Genomic DNA, 24,875 nt, shown 5'->3' with positions numbered 1-24,875 from the left:
TTTTTTAGCTCGCTGTTATGACCTACTCTCCTACACTACAGGGTTTGGGAGGATAGAAATTCCAGTTTCCCACCAGCTCATCCACAACTCTCTCTCTAGAAAATACAAAACAAAAATGTGCAGTAGCCAGAGCTATAGCCAGTATTCCAGTGTTTGCTCTCAAAAACTTGCTGAGGAATTCCTACCATGTACAAATTATGCAGAAGAATCAATCCAATCTGGACTCCATCAGATCTTATGTAGAGGGACAGGAATTCAGTCAGGACGTACGAATTTGCATGGTGCCAGCTCAAGACCTGGTGCCAGTGTGATAGGAGCTGCAAGGCTGCTTTTGCAACTGTGGTTCACTGACTGTATTTTACTCCTTAAGGAATTCTGTGTCACTGCACAATGCAGTATTTTGCAGAAATTAATGGTGTTTTGTGCAGAATTCCCCCCCCCCCCATCCCAGAAATGGGCTGCAGTGCTGTTGGCTGCCACTAGGGGCTGCTGGATCCAGCAGAGCTCAGTTCTCACATAGAAGACACTGCCAGATGGAAGGAGAGAAAGCTGCCAGATGGAGGAAGAGATCTCATCCATACAGCTGCACTTCCCAGCATGCAGTGAGGGAAGGATGGATGTTGCACAGGAAACTCTGTACAAGCTCCAGAACTCAACATCAGGCTTTTCCTCCTTCCTAGGTCCTGGGGGTTGGCCAGGGAAGCCAAAAGCTATGGAGGACCCCTGGGCAGGATAAGGGAGCCTGACTGTGCTCCCGGGAGGGATGGGGCCTTGGGTGGAAGGAGAGAGGAAGCAGGGCAGCCAGCCCTCGGTGCTTATGGGAGTGTGCCACACCTCTCCCCCCAAGCCCTTCGACCAGGGTTGCCAACCCTCGGTAAATTTACGGACAGTCTGTAAAAAAAAAAAAAAAAAATAGCCGAAATTGGATATGTGCGCAAAGTCCGTTTAAAAAAAAAAAAAAAAATTAGGTATCCATAAATTTCGTGAAAGTGCAATAAAAGTTAAAAAAACAGCAATTATTCTATAGCAATTAAATGTATTTTGTAATGCTTCAGCCATTTTACTGCGGAGCAGCCGAAATTGGATGTTTTAGTTGTTTATTTAGCTCAATGGTTGAGGTGACATAACGTGAATCATGTGATCCACATGATGTTATCATCTACTGATGTTATCATCTACTAACTAAATGAAAGTGGGTTAATTAGCATATTGTTCTTGTGATGTATGAATGATAATGATTACTTTTCACTTTTGGCCATTTATGTCATCTTAATATAGTATAAAAATTATATCAGTAAAAAAATTTGTCTGTCCGTAAATTTTTCCTATTTTGTCCGTAAATGAAATTTCTGTGGGTTGGCAACCCTGCCTTAGACCCACTTGGCAATTTAAAGGGCTCTCAGCATGGGTGCTGCCACAGCACAGTGACAGAAGTGACAGGGAGCCCTGAGCCCTTTAGAATCACCAGGTCCTGGGGCAACTGTCCCCTTCCTTCCCCTTCCCCCCCCCCCCCCCCCCCCCCCCGTCAGCAGGCCTGAGATGGATGGGTGGATAGCTGGGCAAAATGGGACTCCTGTGGCTGGGCAAGGGGCAGAAGGTGTGCAGGTATCTGGGCTGAGGATGTATGGTTGGACTGTAGGGAGTGGGAGGCTTGGGTGTATTGGGGAGGGCAGGTACATAGCGGACCCTATGGGGACAGGGTATTTGTGTCCTGCCCTGTGACTTATCTATGGGGGGATACAAGGTGGTAGAGGAGCAGGAGCTGAGTCATTGTTGGGGTTTCTTGAACTCCTGGGGTGATTTTTTTGTATGTGTTTGTCTGTTATAGGCATACTTGTTAGCAGATTTTTTAATTACCAAAATAATTGCAACTGGTGTGACTCTGTAGTGTTATTTTTACAAATAATATTTGCAGACGACAAATACTGTGCATAGAATTTTAATTTTTTTGGTGCAGAATTCCCCCAGGAGTAGTACTTGAGTCTCTGTGGTGATAGCAAGGCTACTAAGATAAGATTGACCATGAAGACACTTACCTCCATTGTTTCTTGAGCATTTCAAGTTATTGAATTACGAGAATATTTTTTGCTGTGCTGTAAAGAGAAAGATACTGTAATTGAAATGTAGCTTGTGTTTGCTTGGATTGTAAAGTGATAGTATCCCACTAAAGACCTGCTGATGTCTCCTGAAAGTTTTGCAGTACCATTTAGATTAGGGATGTCAATTTATAGTCGACTACATGATTAACCAGTAAGCTTGGGTTTATCTGTTAATTCTATCAACTACGTGCAACATTCACCCCTCTTGCTGCCTCTGTATCAGAAGCAGGAAGGGGGCAGAGGTGGGAGTTGGTGTGCCCCCCCTCCCATGCTGCCAGCTGCCCCCCTCATCCTCTGCACTGCTGCCTCTCTATCACAGGGGGATGGGCAGGCAGGGGAGGCTGTCATGGAGCAGCCTCTGTCCGCAGGGATCTTGGGGCCCCCTGATGGCAGGGGGCTCCCCAGGAGTGGGGTTGGGAGCACACTGACTGCCGGCCCCAGTCCCGCGGACTGTCACATAATCATGTAACCGATAATATTTGGTGCAGTTATGCCATTATTCAATTACATGGTATCTAAGATCACTAATTTAGATACCGGTACCTTTCTCTTGATGTCAGATTTTTTTTCTCTTCAATTTTCACTACAGAGCATATGCCTATGGATCAGAAAGATATTTCTCCCTATATTAACTGTGTCACACAATTGAGTTAGGGACAGTATGCAATGTGTGTTATCAGTATCCTTCTTTGAAGCAACAGGTACAGGTTGCTACTTACTGAGGTCAATGAGCTAGTGGTCTGACTCTATGGCAAATCCTTTGATTCTATGAAATCATTATAATTTCTTAGCTCATCTGCTCCTGCTGCTAGTGTGCTGAGGAGGCAAAATGGTGTCTCCAATTCTAGAATGTCTGTCCAGAGGAAAAAAGTGGCAGCTGAGCTGGAAAGTGACTCCTTTTCTAATTGAAAATGAAGCTTGTCAGTGTCTTACCATTGCAAGATTTGGAAACAGTTGAATAGAGATCCCTATTATATAATTAGAGGCACTAGCATTGCAGGTGCTATGTACATTTCCCTGTTCCCAAGGAAAATATTTGTTGATTGTTCATTATAACTCTGACACAGGGATAAGCAAGTTTGAAAGGATTCCCTTCTTGGTTGAATTAACTCTTTATTTAATTTTATTTTTAGAACCTTGTGTTCAGCAGCTACTGTAAAACAGTTACTGGCTATTCAAACCATGTCATACATCGAAGGAGATCAGCTACCTCATGGGTCCGGTACTGCCAGGTCACTGAACTGCCATCCTTTCTGTGTGTAGCCAGCCCACGGGTAAGTCCTGCAAAGGTTTTATTACAGTGAGGGAATGTATTCCTCTTTGTAACTGATTATGAAACTGCTATGGTGTTTTGTGCAGTAACCACTGTCTTTGAAAATATCCTCTTGTGCAAGTGTTGTGAGGACAGGACAAAGGAATACTTTTAAGTTCACATCTCCACCTGTACAGATGGTAAGGGGCAAGAAATAGCTCTAATATAGTCCCAGATTCAGAGAGAAATATGTATACATTTCATTTGATCAAGTCCTAGGATATGTCTACACTTGCACCCTCTTTCGATAGAGGGATGCAAATGAAGACATTCGAAATTGCAAATGAAGCCAGGATTTAAATATCCCACGCTTCATTTGCATAATCGCGTTATGGCGCTATTTCGAAATAACAGGTGCTGTTAAGACGCGGTTATTTCGAGAGAAAACCCTTCTCTTGAAATAACATTTATTCCTCATATAATGAGATTTACCAGGTGTGTTTTTATTTATTTATTTATTTATTGCTCAACAAAAAGTCCTTGGTGTTCCCCATAAAAAAAAATATTGTTTGGTGTTCTTCAGTCTTAAAAAGTTTAAGAAACACTGGTCTAAATGCTGGTCAATACTAGGAATTTATGTGTATGACTGTGTCTAGTGATATTTACTTTCTGCCCACCTTCAAATATTATCTTTCTATAAATTGTGTAATATTCTTCCTAATAAATGATATTTAATAGGAATGGAGACTTTGGGTTAGAAGAATATTGTGCTTAATCAAGATGTGTTTGGGTTACATGCCCAGAATGTATAGAATTCAACAGATAACTTTACACCAATTAGATCCCCTCTGAGTATGCAAATCTTTTTTAGCAGGAGGAATCAAAACAGCTTCTTCCCTTTTTATAATTGTGATATCCCCCAGATTTTGTCTACACTAGCACTTTTGCCAGCAAAACTTATCTTTGTCAGCCCTGACAGACATAAATTTCACTGACAAAAGCACTAGTGAGGACAGCCACTGCTGCCCATTGGGAATGATTTAATTATGCTGGTGGGAAATCTCTCTTCTGTTGGAAAAGGACAGCTACACAGGAGACTTTATTCCTGCTGTAAGGTCTATAATTCAAACACAATTCCAGAGTGCAAGCTGAATCATTGTCACCTTAATTTTCCAGACCAGTTCTGTTCTGCTAGTGAAAAGCAGCCCCTCTAAGCACCTCTTACATAGCCGTTGCCATGTAAAGACACAGCCAACAAAGTTACATGAACGTTCTCCCAGCCACTCAGGGCTACACTCTCAGATATCTGTCCCTTGTTTGCCAGAAATGTGCATCTTTCACTGTTCAAAGCCCTCTTGGGCAGTGTAATCTTATTATCAGTCTATCGCTCTATCACAGGGTAATGAATATGGAATAGCCTTTGTTAACCTGCATAGAGATGCTCCAGGCACTTCAACCAAATTACACTGTTGTGGAAGAAAACAAGCCTTCACTCTGCATTGTGTTTAAGCAACAAGTAGCCAGAGGCAGTTTTATTACGAGCTGCAGCAAGGGAAAACTGGTTCGGAGGGGGGAGGGGAGGAGGGGAGAGTCCCCTTCCGAGGCAGATCTTCGAATACAAGCAATTATGAAGCAGCTTATATACTGTCTATTAGATATAATAACAATAACAATTAGTCTCCTTCCCATTACAAACACCAATGGCTAACAGTTATTTAGTTCCACCCAAATGCTCCTTATCTCAAGGTCCCTACCAGAGTCAGCATTCTATCCTTATCTCCGTATGGAGGCGAGAGGCAAAGGCAGCGTCTAATTACAGATCTAGCGTTGTCAGGCCAGAGACTTAGCCTGACTCTTGCTCTCTTATTAACAAGACCAAGATGGCTGCACACAAATTCCCTTATTCCCTTTTCCTGCCTCCACACTGTGTTAAATAAATCATATAGCCAGTTCATTAACTAGATCATTGTTTCTCAAAGTGGTCTGTGGATCCATTCTGAGAAAGCTGCCACTGGGCCACTCTAGTTTGTTTACTTACCAACTCTGCAGCCATGGATCCTTGCGGCTCCCATTACCTATACAGGCAGTCCCCGGGTTACGTACAAGATAGGGACTGTAGGTTTGTTCTTAAGTTGAATCTGTATGTAAGTCGGAACTGGCGTCCAGATTCAGCCGCTGCTGAAACTGATCAGTTTCAACAGCGGCTGAATCTGGACGCCAGTTCTGACTTACATACAGATTCAACTTAAGAACCCCAGGCATCCCCAAGTCAGCTGCTGCTGAAACTGATCAGCGGCTGATTCCAGGAAGCCCGGGCAGGGGCTTCCTGTAGTCAGCCACTGGTCAGTTTCAGCAGCGGCTGACTTGGGCTCCTCAGCGCTACTGGACTAACCCAGCAGCACCCCAGCTGCTCTGCCCCAGGCGTCCTGATTCAGCCGCTGCTGAAACTGACCAGCTGTACAACAGGCGTCCGGAGCAAAGCCGCAGAGCACGGGGGCAGCGGGACAGCCCAGACGCGCCGTGGCTGTCCTGCTGCCCTTGGGCTCCGCGGCTTTGCTCTGCTTTGCTCCCCGTCTCCCTGGTCTGCAGACAGGGAGCAAAGCGGCGGAGCAGACCAGGGGGACAGGGAGCAAAGCAGAGCAAAGCCGCGGAGCACGCGGGCAGCGGACAGCCCAGACGCGTCTGGGCTGTCCGCTGCCCGCGTGTTCCGCTGCTTTGCTTCCTCTCCCTGGTCTGCTGGAGACCAGGGAGAGGGCCCCGTTCATAACTGCGGATCTGACGTAAGTCGGATCCGCGTAACTCGGGGACTGCCTGTAGTTTGCCATTAGCAGCCAATGGGAGCTACGAGTTTCGTGGCTGCAGACAGGGCTGGCTTTAGGCCGATTCGCCCGATTCCCCGGAATCAGGCCCCACGCCTAAAAAGGCCCCGCGCACTAAAGCCAGAGGGCCCCACGCCCTAAACCCGGAAGTGTGCGTCGGCCCCGCAGAAGGAGCATGGCAGCTTCTGTGCACTGCGGGAGGGGGAGTCAGCCTGGGTTTGGCTGGAAGGTGGGACTCTGTCCTGTAGCTAAAGATTTAAAGTATTTGAAAATTTGGTTCGAATTGGGCTCCGCCCTTCCAAAAGCCGGCCCTGGCTGTGGAGCTGGTAAGTAAACAAAGTGGAAAGGCCAGGTAACAGCTTTCTCAGAGTGGGTCTGCAGATCACTGTGAGAGACACTGAACTAGAGAGATTTTAAGTGATGAAGAAATGCAAGTAAAAATTAATTATGAAAGAAATAAACATACAAGCTATTTCCTAAACCTTACCAGCACTAATACAGGAGACTCTGCAATTGTCTTTTAGTTTATACTTTTCTCCTTTCTTGAGGATTGCCCACCTTGTGGGGTGCAATCTGTGCGGTACCTGAGATTAAAAACATCTTCCAGATGAATTATGATTTTCTTGTTCACCCTATCAAGTAAGTGAGGCATGACATGTAAATCTTTTGTTTACATTTCCCTGAATGGGGAATGTTTGTGTCAGTTGCTAATAGTTTTTAACCCCCTATGGTCAGTCTTATTTTGATAGTAGAGAGCTAATCTTTGGACATTTCCCAGAAATATAACATGTTTCAGTAACAAACATCTTGGAAAACCTTATCTCAACATACAATGGTGCTATGCACATTTTAACAGGACAATGATGCTCAGCATATTATGGATTTTCAAATGATACCTGACAAGGCATATTTTGTACAAAATACATTGTAACTATATAAAAGTAGGAACATGGAATACAGGTTATCATATAGGTTACAGGCTGTCACAGTAATACTGTATTATATCAGTTTTTATTATGCAAATGATTTATTTTATTGTGACACAGTAGAGTTGTAGTTATCTATTAATTCCCAGTTGTGCAAGCATAACATTTTCACAATGAACTTTCTGAGAAACAGCATACACTGAGAAAAGCAAAATTGTCCTAATGACATTATGCTAGACTCCACAGTACAGGTATTGTGGTGATGGATAAGAATGAGGTCTTCCTCTGAGGGCCTGATCTAGCAAGCCACTGCAGTGAGTGGAAGTTGAGGGTGCTTAGCACTAAGCAGGAACACTTAGCTAAACAGCAAGATTGGCCCCTTAAACTTTTTCTTTTCTAACTTTGTAATTCATCATCCTCAACTTCATCTTCCCTCCTGCTCCCAAAAGGAGGGTGGAGAAGCTGAACATGGAGAATAAGAAACAGGCTGAATGAAAAGAAACTCCAAATCTACGGGAAATGACTTGCATGATCTATATATCTTGTGATCCCTTTATTTTATGGTCCAATAAAATGTGAAAAGATTTCATTCTTTTGCTAACAATGATTGTGGTTTATGGATATAAAATGCCTTCATATGTTATCACATGTATCTCCAGAAGTCCAATCAACCACCTGCTTTCAAAAAAAGAAAAGGGAAAAAAAAAACAACCACACTTACCCTAAATGAACTAGAAGATAGGCATAGAGCAGACATGAGTGAGGACATCTGCTTCCAATTAGCATGAACTCCCAAGCCTGATGTCTATTGTTTACTTGAACTCAGTATCAGGCCAATATTGCTGCTGATGGGGAAGCAATAATAGTAATAAACATAGAGAAGCAGGCTGGGAGCAGAAGATTCTTATCATAAAGCCACCCAAATGGTCCATTCCTCATCTGTGTTTGTGTTATTGCTGGATTTATCAGTAGGCTTGGCTGAAGCTGGGGGTGTGTGTAATTATACATTGGCATCTGGGGAAAGGAGGTTGGCAAATAGTTGTCTGTACTCATGGCTTATTTGTTTCTCCTTGGCACCTTCTGGAATGTGCTCATCTGCTTTGATTGTGAGGCCAAGAATCTGAGGAGGCCTTGCAGAATGGAGGTCACCCTTTGAGGTCCTAACCCTCCACTCTATTCTGTGCTGATTAGTTCTAAACTGGAATATTGTGTCCAGTTCTGGGTACCACATTTCAGGAAAGATGTGGACAAACTGGAGAAGTTCCAGAGAAGAACAACAAAAATTAATAAAAGTGTAGAAAACATGATTTTATGAAGCAAGATTAGAAAAAAACAGGTTTGTTTTGTCTTGAAGACAGAAGACTGAGAGTGTTTTCAAGTACAGAGAAAGTTGTCAGAAGGAGGAGGGAGAAAAATGTTCTTAATCTCAGGGTAGGACAGGAAACAACGGGCTGAAATTGAAGAGAGGGAGGTTTTAGGTTGGACATTAGGAAAAACTTCCTTACTGTCAGGGTGATTAAGCAGTGGAATAAAATGCCAAGGAAGGCTGTGAAATTTCCAACATCGTTTTTTTAAGAGTAAGTCAGACAAACCCCTGTCAGGAGTGGTCTAGGTGGTGTTTGTCCTCTGCACTCCTAGACTAGATGACCTCTCAAGGTTCTGTGATTCTGTGATTATTCTATAATGAAAATATATGTGACTGAAACACTGATCTCTCTAGAGTTACTTATGTCAACTCTATAGTGTAGAGGAAGTGTGGGCAATTATTTTTGATGGTGGGGGGGGGGGCCACTCCAACAATTTGGAAAGTGGTTGAGGTCCGCACTCTTCCATGATATTAATGGAGGAGGTACAGGGGTCTGAGAGATGGAGGTTTGGTACAGAAGAGAGCTTGGGGTAAGGGAGGGAGTTCGGGTGATGGAGGTAGTTGTGACCTGGGGCACTGGACTGGGATGCAAAGGTTGGATTGTGACCTAGGGCAGGGAATTGGGGTACAGAGGGGAGTGCAGGTATTTGGGTTGTGAGCTTGGGCAGGAAGGGACTGTGATCTGGGCCAGAGGATTGGGGAGCCAGATTTGGGAGGAGATATGGGTGCAGGAAGTGGGGGAGGAGACAATTTGTGTATATAGAGTAGGGGGCAGGGGGTTGGGGAAGAGAGGGGCTGGGTGCCAAATGCAGGGTTTGTCCAGGAGATTTACCAGCCAGCAGCCCTTTCTTGAGTCAACCTCCCTGCCAGCCAGTGTTCCCTCTAAGCTGCACAGCAGCACAGCTTCACAGGTGATTAATCAGTCCTGCCAAGTCAGTCAGCTCTGAGCACAGAACCCTGAGCCTCTGACTGGGTGAAGGCTGATTAATCACCTGTGAAGCCGGCGGCTAAGCAGCTTAGTGGGAACACTGCTGCCCTGCCCCACCCTGCACAGGCAGCTCCTGATGTGCTGGGGGCAGGAGCAGCTTCTAAAGCTTTCCCCTCCTCCTCTCTGGACTCAGTTTGTAAAGAAAAATCGTCCTGCAGCCATGTTTGTGAGTGGCGTGCAAGTGGGGAACCTGCCTGGGGCTCTCCGCAGTGTCCACTGGCTGGATCCAGTGGCTCGGCAGGATAAATCTGGCCTGCGGGCCATATTTTGCCCTGACTGGACATAGAGGCTCTTTAGTGTCGTCCAGTGTTGTCATCTGTGAAGGGATATGTGTATTTTCTGTACTTCAGGTCAGTGTGAGCAGAGCATGGTTGAAAGATCAGCTCAGGAATTGATATGCTGATCCATCATTGGGGATGGGGGAGGAAATAGTGTCTGCAGTTTATTTTGTCAGAGCTTTTATAAATGGAGAAATTGTGTAGTTTTCGTTTGGCTTGGCTACTACACAGAAATAGTTAAGTGGAGACAGGGCCTTGCTTTTTTGGGAAGTGAATATTTAAGAGTTTTCATGCTTGCTATATCTTCTGGCAAAAATGTAAAAGTGTTTAAACAGCAAATGAGCCCAAAAGCTTCCAGAAGCTAGTCCTGCTATTGATGCTGAGTTATGATGATGTGTAAGAAGTTAATGGAGCAAGAGACAGGGATGGAGTTGAGTATACATTAGGGATGTGAAGGTCTAGTCGCTTCACCCCTTTCCCCTTGCCATTTATCAGAAAGAGGCAGCAAAGGTGTGGGGGAGGGAGAGAAGGGAGTACTTCAAAGCAGCAGCACTGTGTGGATTCTGGGGACAGGCCCGGGCTCTACGTGGCACTCTGAGCCCCTGCCCGCCCTGAGCCCTCTCTGGACATTTGCTTAGTTATGTGTATTCTGAGGACTATACTTGATTTGATGATTCTGTCTCTCTTCTGCTTGGTTTTATGAGAAGCAGTCCCATTCTAGGAACACTCCATTTTCCTGGCATAACCAAACCCTTATGTTGCTTTAAGTTATGATAATAGGAAGTTGTATAACAAATTTGGGTGGTCCTAGATCTTACTGTTTAGGAGGAGTTCTTGAACAAATAGACAAACTCTCTCAAATATATGGTAGATGAAAGTGGCTACAAATTACTCCATTTTGAGTAAAATGTTGTGACCTTCAGACTCCTTTCAAGTAGTAAAATACTAAAAGCTTGGGCATTGCTGCTGTAGGGAATATTCTTCTCTATTTCGAGCTCAAACACTATTTCCAGCTCAGATTTGTCCAGTGTAGAAATATGAACTACTGCTTGAGGGTAAATTAATGCCCTTTGCAAAGGTGAAGGATAGGTTCCGTGATACCTTTCTGCCACTGCAGGTTGGACCTCTCTCGTTCAGCAACCTTGGGACCTGACCGGTCCCAGATGAGGGAATTTGCTGGACAATGGGAGGTCCCGACACCTGCCCCTCAGCCTGCTGCCCTTCCCCTCTGCTGGCTTCTTAGACTCTGTCAGGCTGCCTGCTGGTCAGCCCAAGCCCCAGCTCTGCTGCTGGCTGGACGGCATGCAGCCCTGGTTGCTCTGCTTCTACTGAACTGCCACAGCCCCAGCCCTGCTGCCGAGTGGCACAAAGCCCCAGTCATGCTGCTGCCCATGCTGCTGCTGCATCCCACTGCTAACCAGGCTGACATGGCCCCGGACAGGTATCCCCTCCTGGGCTGCTGTGGTTCCAGCCCCGCTGCCAAGCGACAGGCAGCCCCAATCATGCTCCACCACCGCCCAGGCTGCTGCGCCTTCACTGTTACCTGACTTGCCGGGATGCACTGGGCTCCCAGCTGCTGGCCCTCCTGCACCTGGCCTCTGTCATCCAGGAACATTCATGGTCGTATCAGACCATGGATGTTGCCAGACCAGAGAATTCCAGATTTGGGAAGTGCAACCTGTATTACTTTGGGATTAGTGTTCAGGCAGAAGAGATTGAAATTCATTCATCACGAGACTATTTGCCTCCTTGCACTAAATATAGTCTCAGCTTTGACTGCAGATGGCAGTATAGTGTAGCAAATCCTCTTAGAATCAGTGTTAAGTGCTCACCTCTGTCTTTTGATTCTGATTAATTATATTTTTTCATAATGGTGGCATTCTGAGTCAGTGAATTAGCTGTTGTTGTATCCATTACTGATTTCAGGTTGGTCTAAAGTGAAATGCTTACATCCTGATCCACCTTCCCAAATCCCTATTTCTCTGGTCTTCTAAGAGCTGCAGCTGTGTTGTACCTCTATTGGCACTATGGAATCAAGTATTCTCAAAGCCATTTTTATTTCATGAATAGGCTAGCAGTTGAGTTCCTGTTAGGAACACCTGTTAAGCCAGCTTTCTTCACTCTGAAGTATTGTCTCCCCACCCCATCCCGCCAGAATGTGCCTGTGCTCCAGTAGGCTATAGAATAACTGTGTCTAGCTGTGTCTCATAAACATGCGTTTCTGTCGTCATTGCCAAGACTTTTGTGTTTTGAAATACAGGCAGTCCCCGAGTTACGCGGATCCGACTTATGTCGGATCCGTAGTTACGAACGGGGCTTTTGCTCTGCCCCGGGCTTCCTGGAATCAGCTGCTGATCAGTTTCAGCAGCAGCTGACTTGGGGACACCTGGGGTAGAGCAGCTGGGGTGCTGCCGGGTTGGTCCAGTAGCGCTGCTCCTAGGCGCTACTGGACCAACCCAGCAGCACCCCAGCTGCTCTGCCCCAGGCGTCCTGATTCAGCTGCTGTTGAAACTGATCAGCGGTTGATTCCAGGAAGCCCGGGGCAGAGAAACTCTGCCTCCGGCTTCCTGTAGTCAGCCGCTGGTCAGTTTCAGCAGTGGCTGAATCTGGACGCCAGTTCCGACTTAAGTACAAATTCGACTTAAGTACAAACCTACAGTCCCTATCTTGTACGTAACCCGGGGACTGCCTGTACACAAGTTGCTGCACTGTTGTTGTTGTTATTTAATTTGTACCATAATTGTGAGCCAGAATCTATAAGCATTCATTTAAGAAAATAAGCCTCTAGTCCTTAAGATTCTGAAGAAAAAAACCTCTCATTTGGGAAACAAGGGTTTATCCATGAAAGGAAAAGAGATCAAAGAAAGTTAGCCGCAGTCTTTCACCTAGTGTAGATGCAGGTGCTGATTCCTTTTACCTTGATTTAACTGGTGAGGGACTGCCCCAACTGCTGGAAATTGTGGCAGAAAAATTCTAGTTTACATACACCTGAATAAATAACATCAGTTTTCTACATCATTGTGGTGTATAGCACTGTGTCCTAGGAAACAAGTATGTAATCACTTCAGAGATTAGAGAAGAAAACTACAAACATACCATTATCGATAAATAACATTTCTCTTGGGGAATTACTTTCGTAATGTGGACTGAAATGTTGAAATTTAGCTTTCGTTGTTTTGAAGCTATTAAGATAAATTAATTCAAAGCATCCTTTCAGGTCTCAAAAGCATGTCAAACTTCTCTGTCATGTTTATGAGAAATGAAATCTAAAGAGTTTTTAGAGTCCTTCCCCAAAAATGTTTGGCCCAAAGCAGACAAAGGCCGTGTCTACACTTGCACTTGATTGACAACATTTTTGTCATTCATAGGACTTTAACCCTCCTCACCCATGAACAATAAAGTTTTACAAGTGCAAAGGTGAATGCTGCTTTGGCCTCAGGAGTCACTCTCCTGCTGACAAAGCAAAAGCCATTTGTAGGGGGTTGGAAATACTGTCAGTAAATGCTGACAAACCTCATTCACGCACTCTGACTTATAGCGACAGAGAGGTGCTGACAGTCTTGTCAATAAAAGCTGCAAAGTTTAGACATATCCTTATACTCAGAGGAGAGAAGAGGAAGTAGACAGTAAACATCTTGTAAAATGCTGCATGTTAATTGGTTATTTTGTTCTTTAATTGTAGACTTGTAAAAGAAAGCGATGTATTTGTTCCATCTTTGTTGGATTTTATGCTCTGTTAGTGAGAGATGTGTAGAGCATCACTACAGAGCAGTTATATGTGAAACTTTTCCCATAATTCCTTCTGTTCTCGTAATTTGGTGAAATGGAGAGAAAAAAATAAACTCTCAGATGTGAGCAGAGCCTGTTTTTCAACTGTCCTCCTAGAAAAATATAGAGGAAAACATCTGGGATTACATGGTACAGCACTTTCTATTTTCCCCCATTGCTTTTTGAATCCATCTTAACTCCTTGCTCCTCACTAGCCAGCGGTGCAAATGTGTTTGTCCTAAGTAGTTATCTGCTGCCCAGGATGGCACCTCAGAGTTGCTTGCTAGCCTGGTGAGGGGAGATAAGAGAATACTATGGATTGCTACAAAAGGCAGCCTTGTCTACTAGAGCAGATGCTTTATCAAGGGGCTTTCAGCCTTCTGAACACACAGCTGTTTGGCTGACCAGTACCTTCTACTCTCCATTCAGATAGCAGCAAAGATTAAAATGATGGAAATGGTCCAAGATAGCTAGTATGGTATAAAGCCTGGCTTTCTGTGTTGGCAAAAGACTATTCTGTGTAGCTTCAGAGAACATACTGAAAACAGGCAAAAAGGAAAGGGATGCATAGAATGACTGGCTAAAAACAGAAGATAATCCCCTGCTCATTCTAGATACTGAGATTTTATGTTATTTGTATGGCTCGTCGTTGCCAAGTGCTGTCTCTGAGGAACCAGCAAACTGTGTGTCTCCCATTTTGTTTTCTTTCCTGATTTCCATGTCTTCAGTGTTTTGAATATACATAGGTGATTACTGAAATGCAGAGTCTTGTTGAAGTTGAGGGAGTTGTGCAAAGCTAGATAGAGTCTGATAAGTAACTGTACACAGAGTGAAGAATTAAAAATCATTATAACCAAATACAGATTAAATGAGCCATACCATGATGGTGCTCATTTTCTCTTAGTTTTGCCTTCCATATTGCAATAGTTGGCACTAAATGCAAATCAAAATACAGATTATCAGGAAGGGCAATAGTTCATGCCTAAGCATGGCTGAGTGTAATACCAACAGGCAGAATTGAACCTGTGACCTGTGGATCTTAGGGTATGTCTAGACTACATGCCTCTGGCGACAGAGGCATGTAGATTAGGCTACCCGACAGAGTAAAATGAAGCGGCGATTTAAATAATCGCCGCTTCATTTAAATTTACATGGCTGCCGCGTTGAGCCGACAAACAGCTGATCAGCTGTTTGTCGGCTCAGCGCGATAGTCTGGACGCTCCCCTGCCGACATCAAAGGGAGTTGTCGACAACCCAGGTATGCCTGGGATGAGGCATACCTGGGTTGTCGACAACTCCCTTTGATGTCGGCAGGGGAGCGTCCAGACTATCGCGCTGAGCCGACAAACAGCTGATCAGCTGTTTGCCGGCTCAACGCGGCAGCCATGTAAATTTAAATGAAGCGGCGATTATTTAAATCGCCGCTTCATTTTACTCTGTCGGGTAGCCTAATCTACATGCCTCTGTCGCCAGAGGCATGTAGTCTAGACGTACCCTTGGTGCGTGAGCCTCCACCACATGAGCAAAAAGCCAGCTTGTCTCATAGCTAAGGCTGTAGAGCAGACTGATTATTCTCTCTGTAAGTGGTCTCGGTGCCACTAGGTGGGACAGTACACCACACCCAGAAGGTGTGTAAATTACATGAGCACTTTTTTTTTTAAACTCTCATTATTTTAAATTAATTTAAAATTGTATTGCCATTCATATATTATCATCATCAACTTGTCCTTCTGGAAAATAATTTAACTGAAGATGTCTTTTTTTTTTTCCAGAGAAAATGTGAGTGTATGTTTTGATTATTTTACTTGTGTTTATTCATAGGTAACAGCAGTGCCTCTGGATTTCTACTGCAATGATAAAAGTGCAGCGTATGAATATAGGGCACTTAAGGATGGAGGAAGTCTACAAGCAAAGCAATGTATATTGAATGGGACACCCGAATTAGCAGCTCATTTCCTAAAACGATGCTCCCAGTTCTTCCCAGAGTATCCAGGAGGGTTGTTGGGGGTCAGGCCCCAGAATGGCTGGTCTTTCATCAGAATACCAGGTAAGTTTCTAACTCCTTTTTAAATTCCTGTGGAAGAATAGATTAATGGGGCTAGAAAAGTAGTCATCTCTTCTTTTTCCTTTGAATAAAATAACATCCCTTTAACTTCTTGGAGTGCTCTGATTTCTGTGCATAAATTGTCTAGAGCAGTGGACCCCAAGGGGGTCACGGATGTCTTCCTGGGAGCCGCCAATGGCCGGGCTCAGCCCCTGGCTGGCTGGATCTAAGCGCTGCGCCGCGAGGCAGCCAATGGCCGGACCCAGTCCCTGGCCGCCTGAATCTAAGTGCCGCGCTGCTCAAATTATCTTGGGGGGTCACAACACAAGTATATGGGGATCGTGGTTGCAGCCGTCTGCAAAGAGGAGGCAGGATTTGGGAAACCAAATATAGGGGGAAATGGCCTGAGCAGCAAAGATTGGAAAGTAGGGACAGGATTCATTGGATTTGGATTGGCATAATCTGTATTTGCAGCATGGCCAACAACTTCCTTAAATTCTGGGGCTAAGGGAGGAAAAAGATCATTGCAATAATAAGGCTAACTCAGCCTTCATTTTGATTCTCTGGATTAGCTCATGCTCTTCTGAGCATAGGTAATTAGTTTCCAGTTTGATTACCAGTATCACAGTGGCATTCAGAAGCTGGGGAATACTGTTGCTTCGCAGAATGATAGGCCTAAACAGTGGCCTGCATGAAGCACTGGAGATTTGAGAGATAGGCAAGAGGAAGAAAAACTGCTCACGCTGCTAGAATGCTAGCTGGTTCCCAAGACCCTTTTGGGTCAAGGATCTTTGAAGGGGGAAATGAGCAGGATAAAAGGAAAATGGGTTTTGATTGCTGCTTTCTGGTTTAATAAGATTTATCATAAGGAAATTGGGGACAGGTTATCAGAGAGATATGTATATATGAACTTATTTAGTTGAGCTAATATATCTGGTGAGATAGTTTCAGATTAATCTGGTGAATACCATGTAATGAGCTATTGCTATGTTGTCTCTAGCAGTTATATGAAATCAAAAGGTTAATTACTCGAGCTAAAAGAAAATTAGGATAAAAGTAGATGGGGAGGTATGAAAGAAGAGGTCCATGAGTATAAGAAGGTTTTGTGGTTGAGATGGACCTTAAGATATGAGAATATTTTCTAAAAGAAACTTGACATTTTTTTCATTCTGTCATTTGCAAAAGTTTAGGGGGGAAAAAAGTAGGAATTAAATATTGTTTGAATAACAATACATAGGAATCTTGTGGGTGTGCACCCATGAGTCACTGTATGGTGAATGGTGCAGGTGCAAGTTTAAGCAAATGGATGTCAGAGAGAGAGACACACACAAAGGCAATCAGGGGAAGGTGGTGCATACAGAAATTGGGCTGAGCGAGTGGATATTCATTAGGTGGGAAATAGAGTAGGTTTAAGTTTGAGTTCTGTGGAGAAGACATAGATGCAAGAACAGAGGAGCCATCTGTATGTATGGATGGAGATATGATCCAAGTCTTTATGGAAAGTGAATAGTAAAGCACTGAAGAAGTAGTTTGATGCAAGGATAAAGCCCAGTGAATGTAAAATATGTAAGTACTGAAGTAGCTTCTATCTCATTTAATCCTGTCCCCATCTCTCTCTCAGAATGAATTCCCACTGCACTGGCAGCAGACGTAGTTGCGATCACTGTGGGAATCTCATGTGGCTTTCCTGTTCTTTGAAAGAAAAATGGTCCTGGATTAAATGGCAGGAAGTGTCTGAGTCCTTTAAGCATCGATAAAAAGCACCGGCCTCACTGGCTGTTTACTGTGAGAGCCAGCTAGCTCCTTATTGACCCCATTGTGCTCTGCAGACTGCTCAGGGGAGGGTCAGTGGAACCCAGACTCGTTATCTCTCTTTCCTCTATATTTTTACATATCCAGAGAGGCGTTTCCTGATTCCCCCGGGGTCCATGTGTCCGGCCACAGTCATCAGCCAGAGCTCTCACTGAGGCTATTCTGAGTCATAATCATTAGTGACTATTTTCCACAGGCAGTAGTATGCCATAGCACCCCCTCTCAGCCAGCTTAAGTCCATCCCCTGCCTCGCTGGCTAGTAATTTTTTATTCTGTTGATTGAAGGGGCACCATTAGGTCTGCAGCCCCTTTCCTGCTGATGTTGGTTAAGAACTGACTGCTTTTCCTCTCTGCTTGATATAGTAATGAAGGGTTTGTTATTGGGCACAGTGCAATCTGTAAGTCATAGGGCTGGTTGAATTTTTTAATGAAAACTAGAATTTCAGTGACTATATATTTTGCTGGAAAAATCACTTTAGTTGAATTTTTCTGTTAATTTCAGAATCAAAGTTTTTACATTTTCAAATTTTGAAATTTTTGAATTTATTTTTCAAAATTTTAGAGAAATTCCACTCACTTAAAAAAAAAAACTTTTTCCCCAAGCAGGATAAGAGGGAATGGGGGAGGGAAAGTAAAAATGGGGGAAGGGGTTGGGGGGGAGTAGTCCGGGAGAGAGATTCTTTTAAACCTTTTTCTAGCAAACTACAGTGTTGCTTTCTATTGAGGATAACATATAGGTGGAGAAAGTATATGCCTGGTCATAGCTTTGCAGAAGCAGTCTGTGCTGCTTCTTAAACAGTAGGTGGCAGTCTTTAAACATGCAGAATTTTTTTTAGAAATTTTGAATAATCAGTATTGTCCAAATAAGACACTGCAACACACAAAATTAAAACAGACCATTTTTAATAATTTCCTTTGATACATTTGCTTTTCATTGGTTGTATTCCTCAAGGGATCTCTGCCTAAATTCTCACCATTTTAGCCTGTTCTGTATGCCAAGAGATTGGGCAAATATTGGGATCAACAGGTTATTTTTATACTGCTGATTATCGACAGTGTGATTATCTGACTTAGAGCCAAGAGATGTCTGCTAAGAAGTCATCATTCATTCCTAATATGCATCCAGTTGTTTGTAATTGTTTAAAACAAAGTATACCCACTAAAGGGGGGAGATGTTTGGAGCCAATGATGAGGCATCTAAGGTTTCCAGTTACCGAAACTTAATCCTCTATTCACACTTAAGAGATTGCAGAAGAATAGTAGTAATATTTTGCGTTTTGAACTGTGCCAAAAATTCTGCCTACACGCTGCAACGGAATGCTTTAGTTGCGTTGCTTGTCTCAGCATAATTTCTTTTGGCAGTATGACTAGACAGATTTTATATTTGTGAAATAAAAAGCAGTGGTTGCTCTTCTCATCCTCATATCATTTATAGTTAACAACCACATCGGCTTTTTATCATATCTAATATTTTAAAGTTTCATAGTTAATGAAGCTAAGTCATTTAATTTATTCTGCAATGGAAACCTAGCAACCAGAAGAACAGCAAAATTAAATGAGTCTTTTAATGATTTATTTAATATCTTTTAAAAATATTCCCAGTGTATAGACATCAACAAAATGGCTTTAATAGCATTTTGTCTGTCCCTTACCTGCCAAGGCCTGCATTCAGGGTTCTGTTTTTCTTATGAGTTGTTGATATTATCAGTACCATTAAGATATCTGTGCTCTGTTTTAGATGTTACTAATGCCATTGTTTGCAGCTGAAAAACATCTGGGAAAACTCATGTCCTGAACAGTCTTTTCATCTTTGAGTGCTGGTCTCTGTGTGTATTCCACGTGGGGTGTACATGCATCTGGAGTCAAAATTCTTCCACCAGTGTCTCTTGGTCTAAACATGTGCCATTGCTCTCCTTTTGTTTCATGCAAAGAGTATAAAGAGCAGAAAAGATCAACTATTTGTCCAGTAGCTTAAGTCAGAACCTGCAATGTCCAGAACTGTTTCTTCATTGTTATTAGATCAGCAATATTTCATAATTTGCCTTTCCTGTATTTTGTACAAAGTTCTTAATAGATTTAGTAAGTTAGTTTCCCTGCCTGAGGGAACTCCTACCTGCTCCAGGAAGAACAGAGATTTATTTTACTCCTGAAGATGTTTTTGCTCTTCCTCAGCCTCAATTTCCTCCATCATCAGTACCTCTAAGGAGCTCTTAACTCCATTATGATATGTTGACTTTGACACCAGTCTATCCTCTCTTCCATATACCAGCTGTGCTTTTATTCCATCCTTCCACTGATAGATATGGATCATTTATCTCTCCCTTGGGAGAATCTAAACCACCAGGGAAACCATTACCTCTAAGAAATGTCTAGCTAGAAGAGAGAATCCTGATATTAACCTCTACCTTGCAAGTACCTCGGGAGCAGTGTTGCCTCATGCTTTGGGGATCTCCAGAACCCCTCTTCTGACCCAGGTTACTGGCTGCAGGGAGGAACATGGGGCTTGCACATTTCCTGTGTAGAGTTTGTGCTTTCTGCTGGGCCTATGCACTCCACTATTCCCTCTGAGGGAATAGCCACAGCTTCCTCCCAGCACTACTGAAAAGGAAGATTAAAAGTCAATTATCTTGATACCAAAAAGATTTCCTGATGAAGCAGTTACCCAGCATCTTTCTCCTTTTCAAATGACCATAAACAATTACAAGAATTATTGTGCAGAGTGGCAGAGGAACTGCAGAGCTCCCTAGAAGAGCTGCCGGACCATCAGTGCAAACTCTTTGTTAGTCTACAAAATACCAAACCCAGAAAAATATCATTTCCAGTTAATGAAGCTATTCTGGAACCCATTAGAGCAGTCTGGTGTGTACTAGCCACATGACTCCTATACCGAAGAGAGCAGAGAAATGCTATTTCATTCCAGCCACGGGAGCAGAATTTTTTTTATCCATCTTGGACCTAACTCTCTGGTCATCCAAGTGCCACTGAAAGATCTAGACTACAATATTCCAAATCTGTTCCTTCTTGACAAGGATTCCAGGACCACTCCCCACTTCTGGGGAATATATACATTGTAAGATACAAACCTAGATTGGTGACAGTTGTATCATCTGTGGTCGTATGATCCTCCTAATAAGAGACAAAGGGTGCCAAAATCCGGTTTTCCTGTCTTTCCTTCCTTGTCTTTAGCACTGTAGGCATGCATGGCCATCCCTTCTGGTCTAACTTAGAGGGAGGCACCTCCTCACTGTCATGCCTTAGCACTGCAATCATTTGGGGAAAGTAGCAATCTTTAAAGCTCCAACACTTGACTTGGGCTGAGCAATAATGAGTCTGTGTATCCTGGCCTTCAGGCAAGGTGTGGCCTACAGCCAGGGTAGAGAATCAAAGGATCTATAAGCCCAGGCTCTCAGTCAAGTCAGGGCAGCAAACAGTTAGGTGGTTCTGGACTACAGGCAAGGCAGAGCAATAAAGCAGTCTAAGGGCTCAGGCAGGGGTGAGCACCAAGTAGCCTATCATCCCAGCTCAACAGATGGAAGACTACCTCAAGCCTCCTGGCCTAAGGTGGGGAGGCTGTCACTCCAGGGGTGAGATGAGAGGGCCGTGTGGGCCCATCCAACACCACCAGGTCCCAGCACGGAACCCAAAAACTGGCAGAGAAGTCTGCCACTGAGTCAGTGGGGAACCGCCCGCAAGACACTGTTAAGCCATCACTCAGCCAGACTGTAGTCTGGTTTCCCTGGGCTACTTACTACGTCTCCTTTGAGTATCTCCATTTTTGAGGTGTCCTCCATCTCTCGGGGGTAGCTGGCCAGAGGCAGCCCCAACAGCCCCTTGGTATCTCAGTTGGCCATGAGTCCTGAGAGCTCTGGCCAGTAGTCCAGAAGCAGTCCCAGCAGCTCCTCAGCATCTCAGTCAAGTAGTGTCCCAGGGAGTTCCGGCAAGTCCTCAGGTGGCAGCCCAGGCAGCTCTTCCTCGGTGTCTCGCTTCCGCAATGGGGAAGAAGCAGCAGCACCAGACCAACTGAGCTGCAGGGTCTGCCCTTTGTACTTCCACTTCTTGCCCTGCTCCTCAGCTTCTGGTGGGCGTGGCTTTCCTAGCTCTGCAACCCAGTGGGTGGGTGTGGTTCCTTCTGGTTTAACTGTGGTCCTCACTTCCTCACTACATACACTGTCATGACCCATCTTCCATGTAAAAGTTATTTCTGTTGATAGTTCAAGAGCTGAAAACCATCAATGATATCTATCCAATCTCCATTTATCCTTTGGGGGTCACTTGCTACTCTGTTTCCACAACTGTAATGCTGTAACACTGAACAAGTGACTGTTATTTATCAAAAGCTTCAGGGGAGTAGCCGAGTTAGTATGTAACAGGAAAGATTTAAAAAACAACAAATAGTCTAGTAGCACCTTGAAGACTAACAAAACATGTCATCTGAAGAAGTGAGTTGTGCCCATGAAAGCTCATAGTACTGTCTACATGTTCTGTCATGGTATCAGTCATTTCAGTTATGTGAGAATTTACTTTGCTGCTTCTTCCAAGGGACAGTAGAATGGGTACCAATGGGGTCTGTATACTTCCTAGTATGCAAAAGAAGAGTGGTTGGACACTCATTCTTGATCTCTGCAATTTCAACCATTTTATTCCCCATTTCTCATGGTTGCATGAGATATTTGTTTTATAGCTCTCCATATGAAATATGCATACTTCCAAGTGGACATTCACCTCACATATAGGCAGATTCTTATATTTATGGGGGAGGGGGATGCTGTTCTAACACAATGTGCTTCTATTTGGCTTTGCCCCCACCTTCCAGAGCCTTTATCAAAGTCTTCTGGTAGCAGCAGCTCATTTTGGATAGAACAGCCCAGGAGTGGCCAACCTGTGGCTCCAGAGCCACATGTGGCTCTCCAGAAGTTAATATGCAGCTCCTCGTATATGTACCAAATCCAGGGCGGGAGCTACAGGTGCCAACTTTCCACTGGACCGGAGGGTGCTCACTGTTCAACCCCCAGCTCTTCCATGCACCCTTTTCCTTTAGGATCCTGCCACTTCCCACCTTCTCCACTGAGTCTGTCACATCCATGCTTCCCCCCTCAGTGTCTCCCACTGAGAAAGAGCTGATCACGATGGGCAGGAGGAAAAGGAGGAGGCGGCACTGACCAATGGGGCTGCCAGTGGGTGGAATGTTCTGACAGTGGTGGTGGGAGATGATCAGGGCTGGTGACATAGAACTGTTGCTCTTTGGCAATGTGCGTTGGTAAATTCTGGATCCTTCTCAGGTTTAGGTTGGCTATCCCTGGAACAGCCTCTCTATCTTTGTTCATCTCAGTGACTAGCTTCTTGTTGCCAGGATGCATCAAGAGGCTTACAGTCGATCTCATGAATGCTTAACCCCGTGGTCCCCAACACGGTGCATTTGTCGGCGCCCGCCAAGTGCTCAGGGCTGGCCTGGTCCCGGGCACGTGGCGCTTGCGCGGTGCCGGAGCCGGCACCGGGGGCGTGGCGCACGGTGAGCACCGGCCCCGGGGGCGCCGCGGATTGACCCCCCGCGACGCATGGGGGGGGGAGAGCGCCAGCGCCGGCCCCGGGTGTGCGGCGCTTGGGGGGAGAGGGGGGGAGAGAGCGCTAGCGCCGGCCCCGGGCGTGCGCCGCTTGGGGGGGGAGGAAGGGAGAGAGCACCGGCCCCGGGCGCGCGGCGCTTGAGGGGGAAGCGCTGGCCCCCGGAATGCAGCTATGGGGGGGGGCCCCGGCGGGCGAACGGCCATGCCCCCTGGCGCCCGGCAACCCCAAATGGTTGGAGACCACTGGCTTAACCCATATTCTTAGGCACTTACTAATTCTCCCTTTGAACTATACACTTGATATTCCATAAGGATAATGTCTCATTGCAACTGTATCCAAAATTCACCTGCAAGATACTTACAATATTCTACTTAAACTAGTCAATCCCCTTACCTGTTGGTTTTTTTTGTCTAACACCTTGTGCCTCTGGGGAAGACAGGAGACATTGTTCCCTTGATGTGCAATGAGCCTTGGCTTTTTAATGTGCAATGAGCCTTGGCTTTTTACCTGCAGAGGACAAAACCAATCAGAAAATCACCTAAACTGTTTCTAGCCATAGCAGAATAACTCCAAGGTCAAACATGTATCGTTCCCAGAGGATCTCTAAATGGATTTCTAGATGTAGCCTACTTTGTTATTGGCCGTCATGTCTTCACCCATAAGGAGTAAAACCTCTTTATACAAGAACATAAGTAACATCAATGCTAGGGTTGCTAGATGGTTTAACCAAAAATACCGAACATCCTCCTCCCCCGCCCCCCCCCCTCAAAAATGGAAAAAATTTTGTTGGAAAAAAAGGGGAGAAGGACCAAAGTTGTTGCGCCAAAAAAATAAGGGCCCAGAGAGGTTATTAAGCAAAAAAAAAAAAAGAAAAGAAAAAAAAATTAAAAACAGCATGGCCCATTCAAGAACAGGAGAGGCTGGGCTCTGCCTCTCCTAACTGGCAGCTGGTGGCCATATTGCCTCCCTCCCTGCTCCGGGCCAGACAGCTCCCCTGCAGAACCAGGTAAGGGGCGAGGGGAGGGCTGGGCCTGATTGCTGACTGTGGATAGGGTTGCCAGGTATCCATTATTGACCCAGACAGTCTGGTATTTTCACCTCCTGGCCAGGAAAAAATCAGAAAATACCAGACATTTTAAGTGTCCAGTATTTTCTGAATTTTTTTTTTTTTACAGGACAGGAGCCAAAAATACCAGGTTGTCCAGGTCAATACCGGACACGTGGCAACCCTAATCAGTACACTACTTCAGGAAGTATCTCTACATTACATTTGCAAAGCAGCTACATAAATAAAGCCATGTATTCATATCTGCATCGGCGAAAATGAGCCATGGATATCTGAAAATTTGCAGGATTTTAGATACAAAATTTATATCTGCATCTGTATCTGCAAAAATGAGCTGCAGATATCCACATCCGCAGATGTGGCTACCCATGGATATAAAGCAAAAATCTGCAGATTTGCCGGGCTCTAAACATGGACTTCCAACCACACATTCACAAGACATGATGATCTAGGACAGGACTCCTCTGCCGACACATCCTTTGAGCATTTCTTCAGATGGCTCTGCCACCTTCATCCTCACACTGTCTTCCTACTTGAGTACTGCTTCTCTGTCACCCCGAGTAGAATGCACATAGAGACCAGCACTCAAAGTAATTACCTTATAATAACAGGACATTCTGTGAGATATGTGATCCCAATTTATATTCCACTACACACCCTCCTTCACCTCTGCTTCAGATCATTCCTGGATTTGTGATAGAGAAGGAACTGGAGAGAGAATTGCTCTGCTCCATCCTTTATACCCTTACTCTTTGAGTTGTGCAGGCCCATGTGTGGACCAATAGACACTGCTTGCAAGAATTCTCTGAGTCTGTATGCTCACAGTGGAATACAGCTTGGAGCCATTCATCTCAAAGAACCTCCAGTTACTAAAAAGTAAGTAACTTTTATTGGT

The 24,875-nt window shown here is 44.6% G+C and overlaps 1 protein-coding gene across 2 annotated transcripts in view; it reads left to right on the top strand.

The window, feature by feature from the left end:
* INO80 (INO80 complex ATPase subunit) overlaps positions 1–24,875 on the top strand; it is a 147,461-nt gene that overhangs the window by 88,516 nt on the left and 34,070 nt on the right. For both annotated transcript variants that reach the window (XM_075927123.1, XM_075927122.1), the window contains 2 exons: positions 3,233–3,373; positions 15,318–15,543. In XM_075927123.1, coding sequence (XP_075783238.1) covers positions 3,233–3,373; positions 15,318–15,543 — 367 coding nt within the window. The remainder of the gene's footprint in view (positions 1–3,232; positions 3,374–15,317; positions 15,544–24,875) is intronic.

The sequence above is a fragment of the Pelodiscus sinensis genome, chromosome 4 (genome assembly GCF_049634645.1).
Source record: "Pelodiscus sinensis isolate JC-2024 chromosome 4, ASM4963464v1, whole genome shotgun sequence".
Classification (NCBI taxonomy): domain Eukaryota; kingdom Metazoa; phylum Chordata; order Testudines; family Trionychidae; genus Pelodiscus; species Pelodiscus sinensis.
Note: the sequence above shows the minus strand (reverse complement) of the source record. Positions and strands in the feature narration are given on the sequence as shown.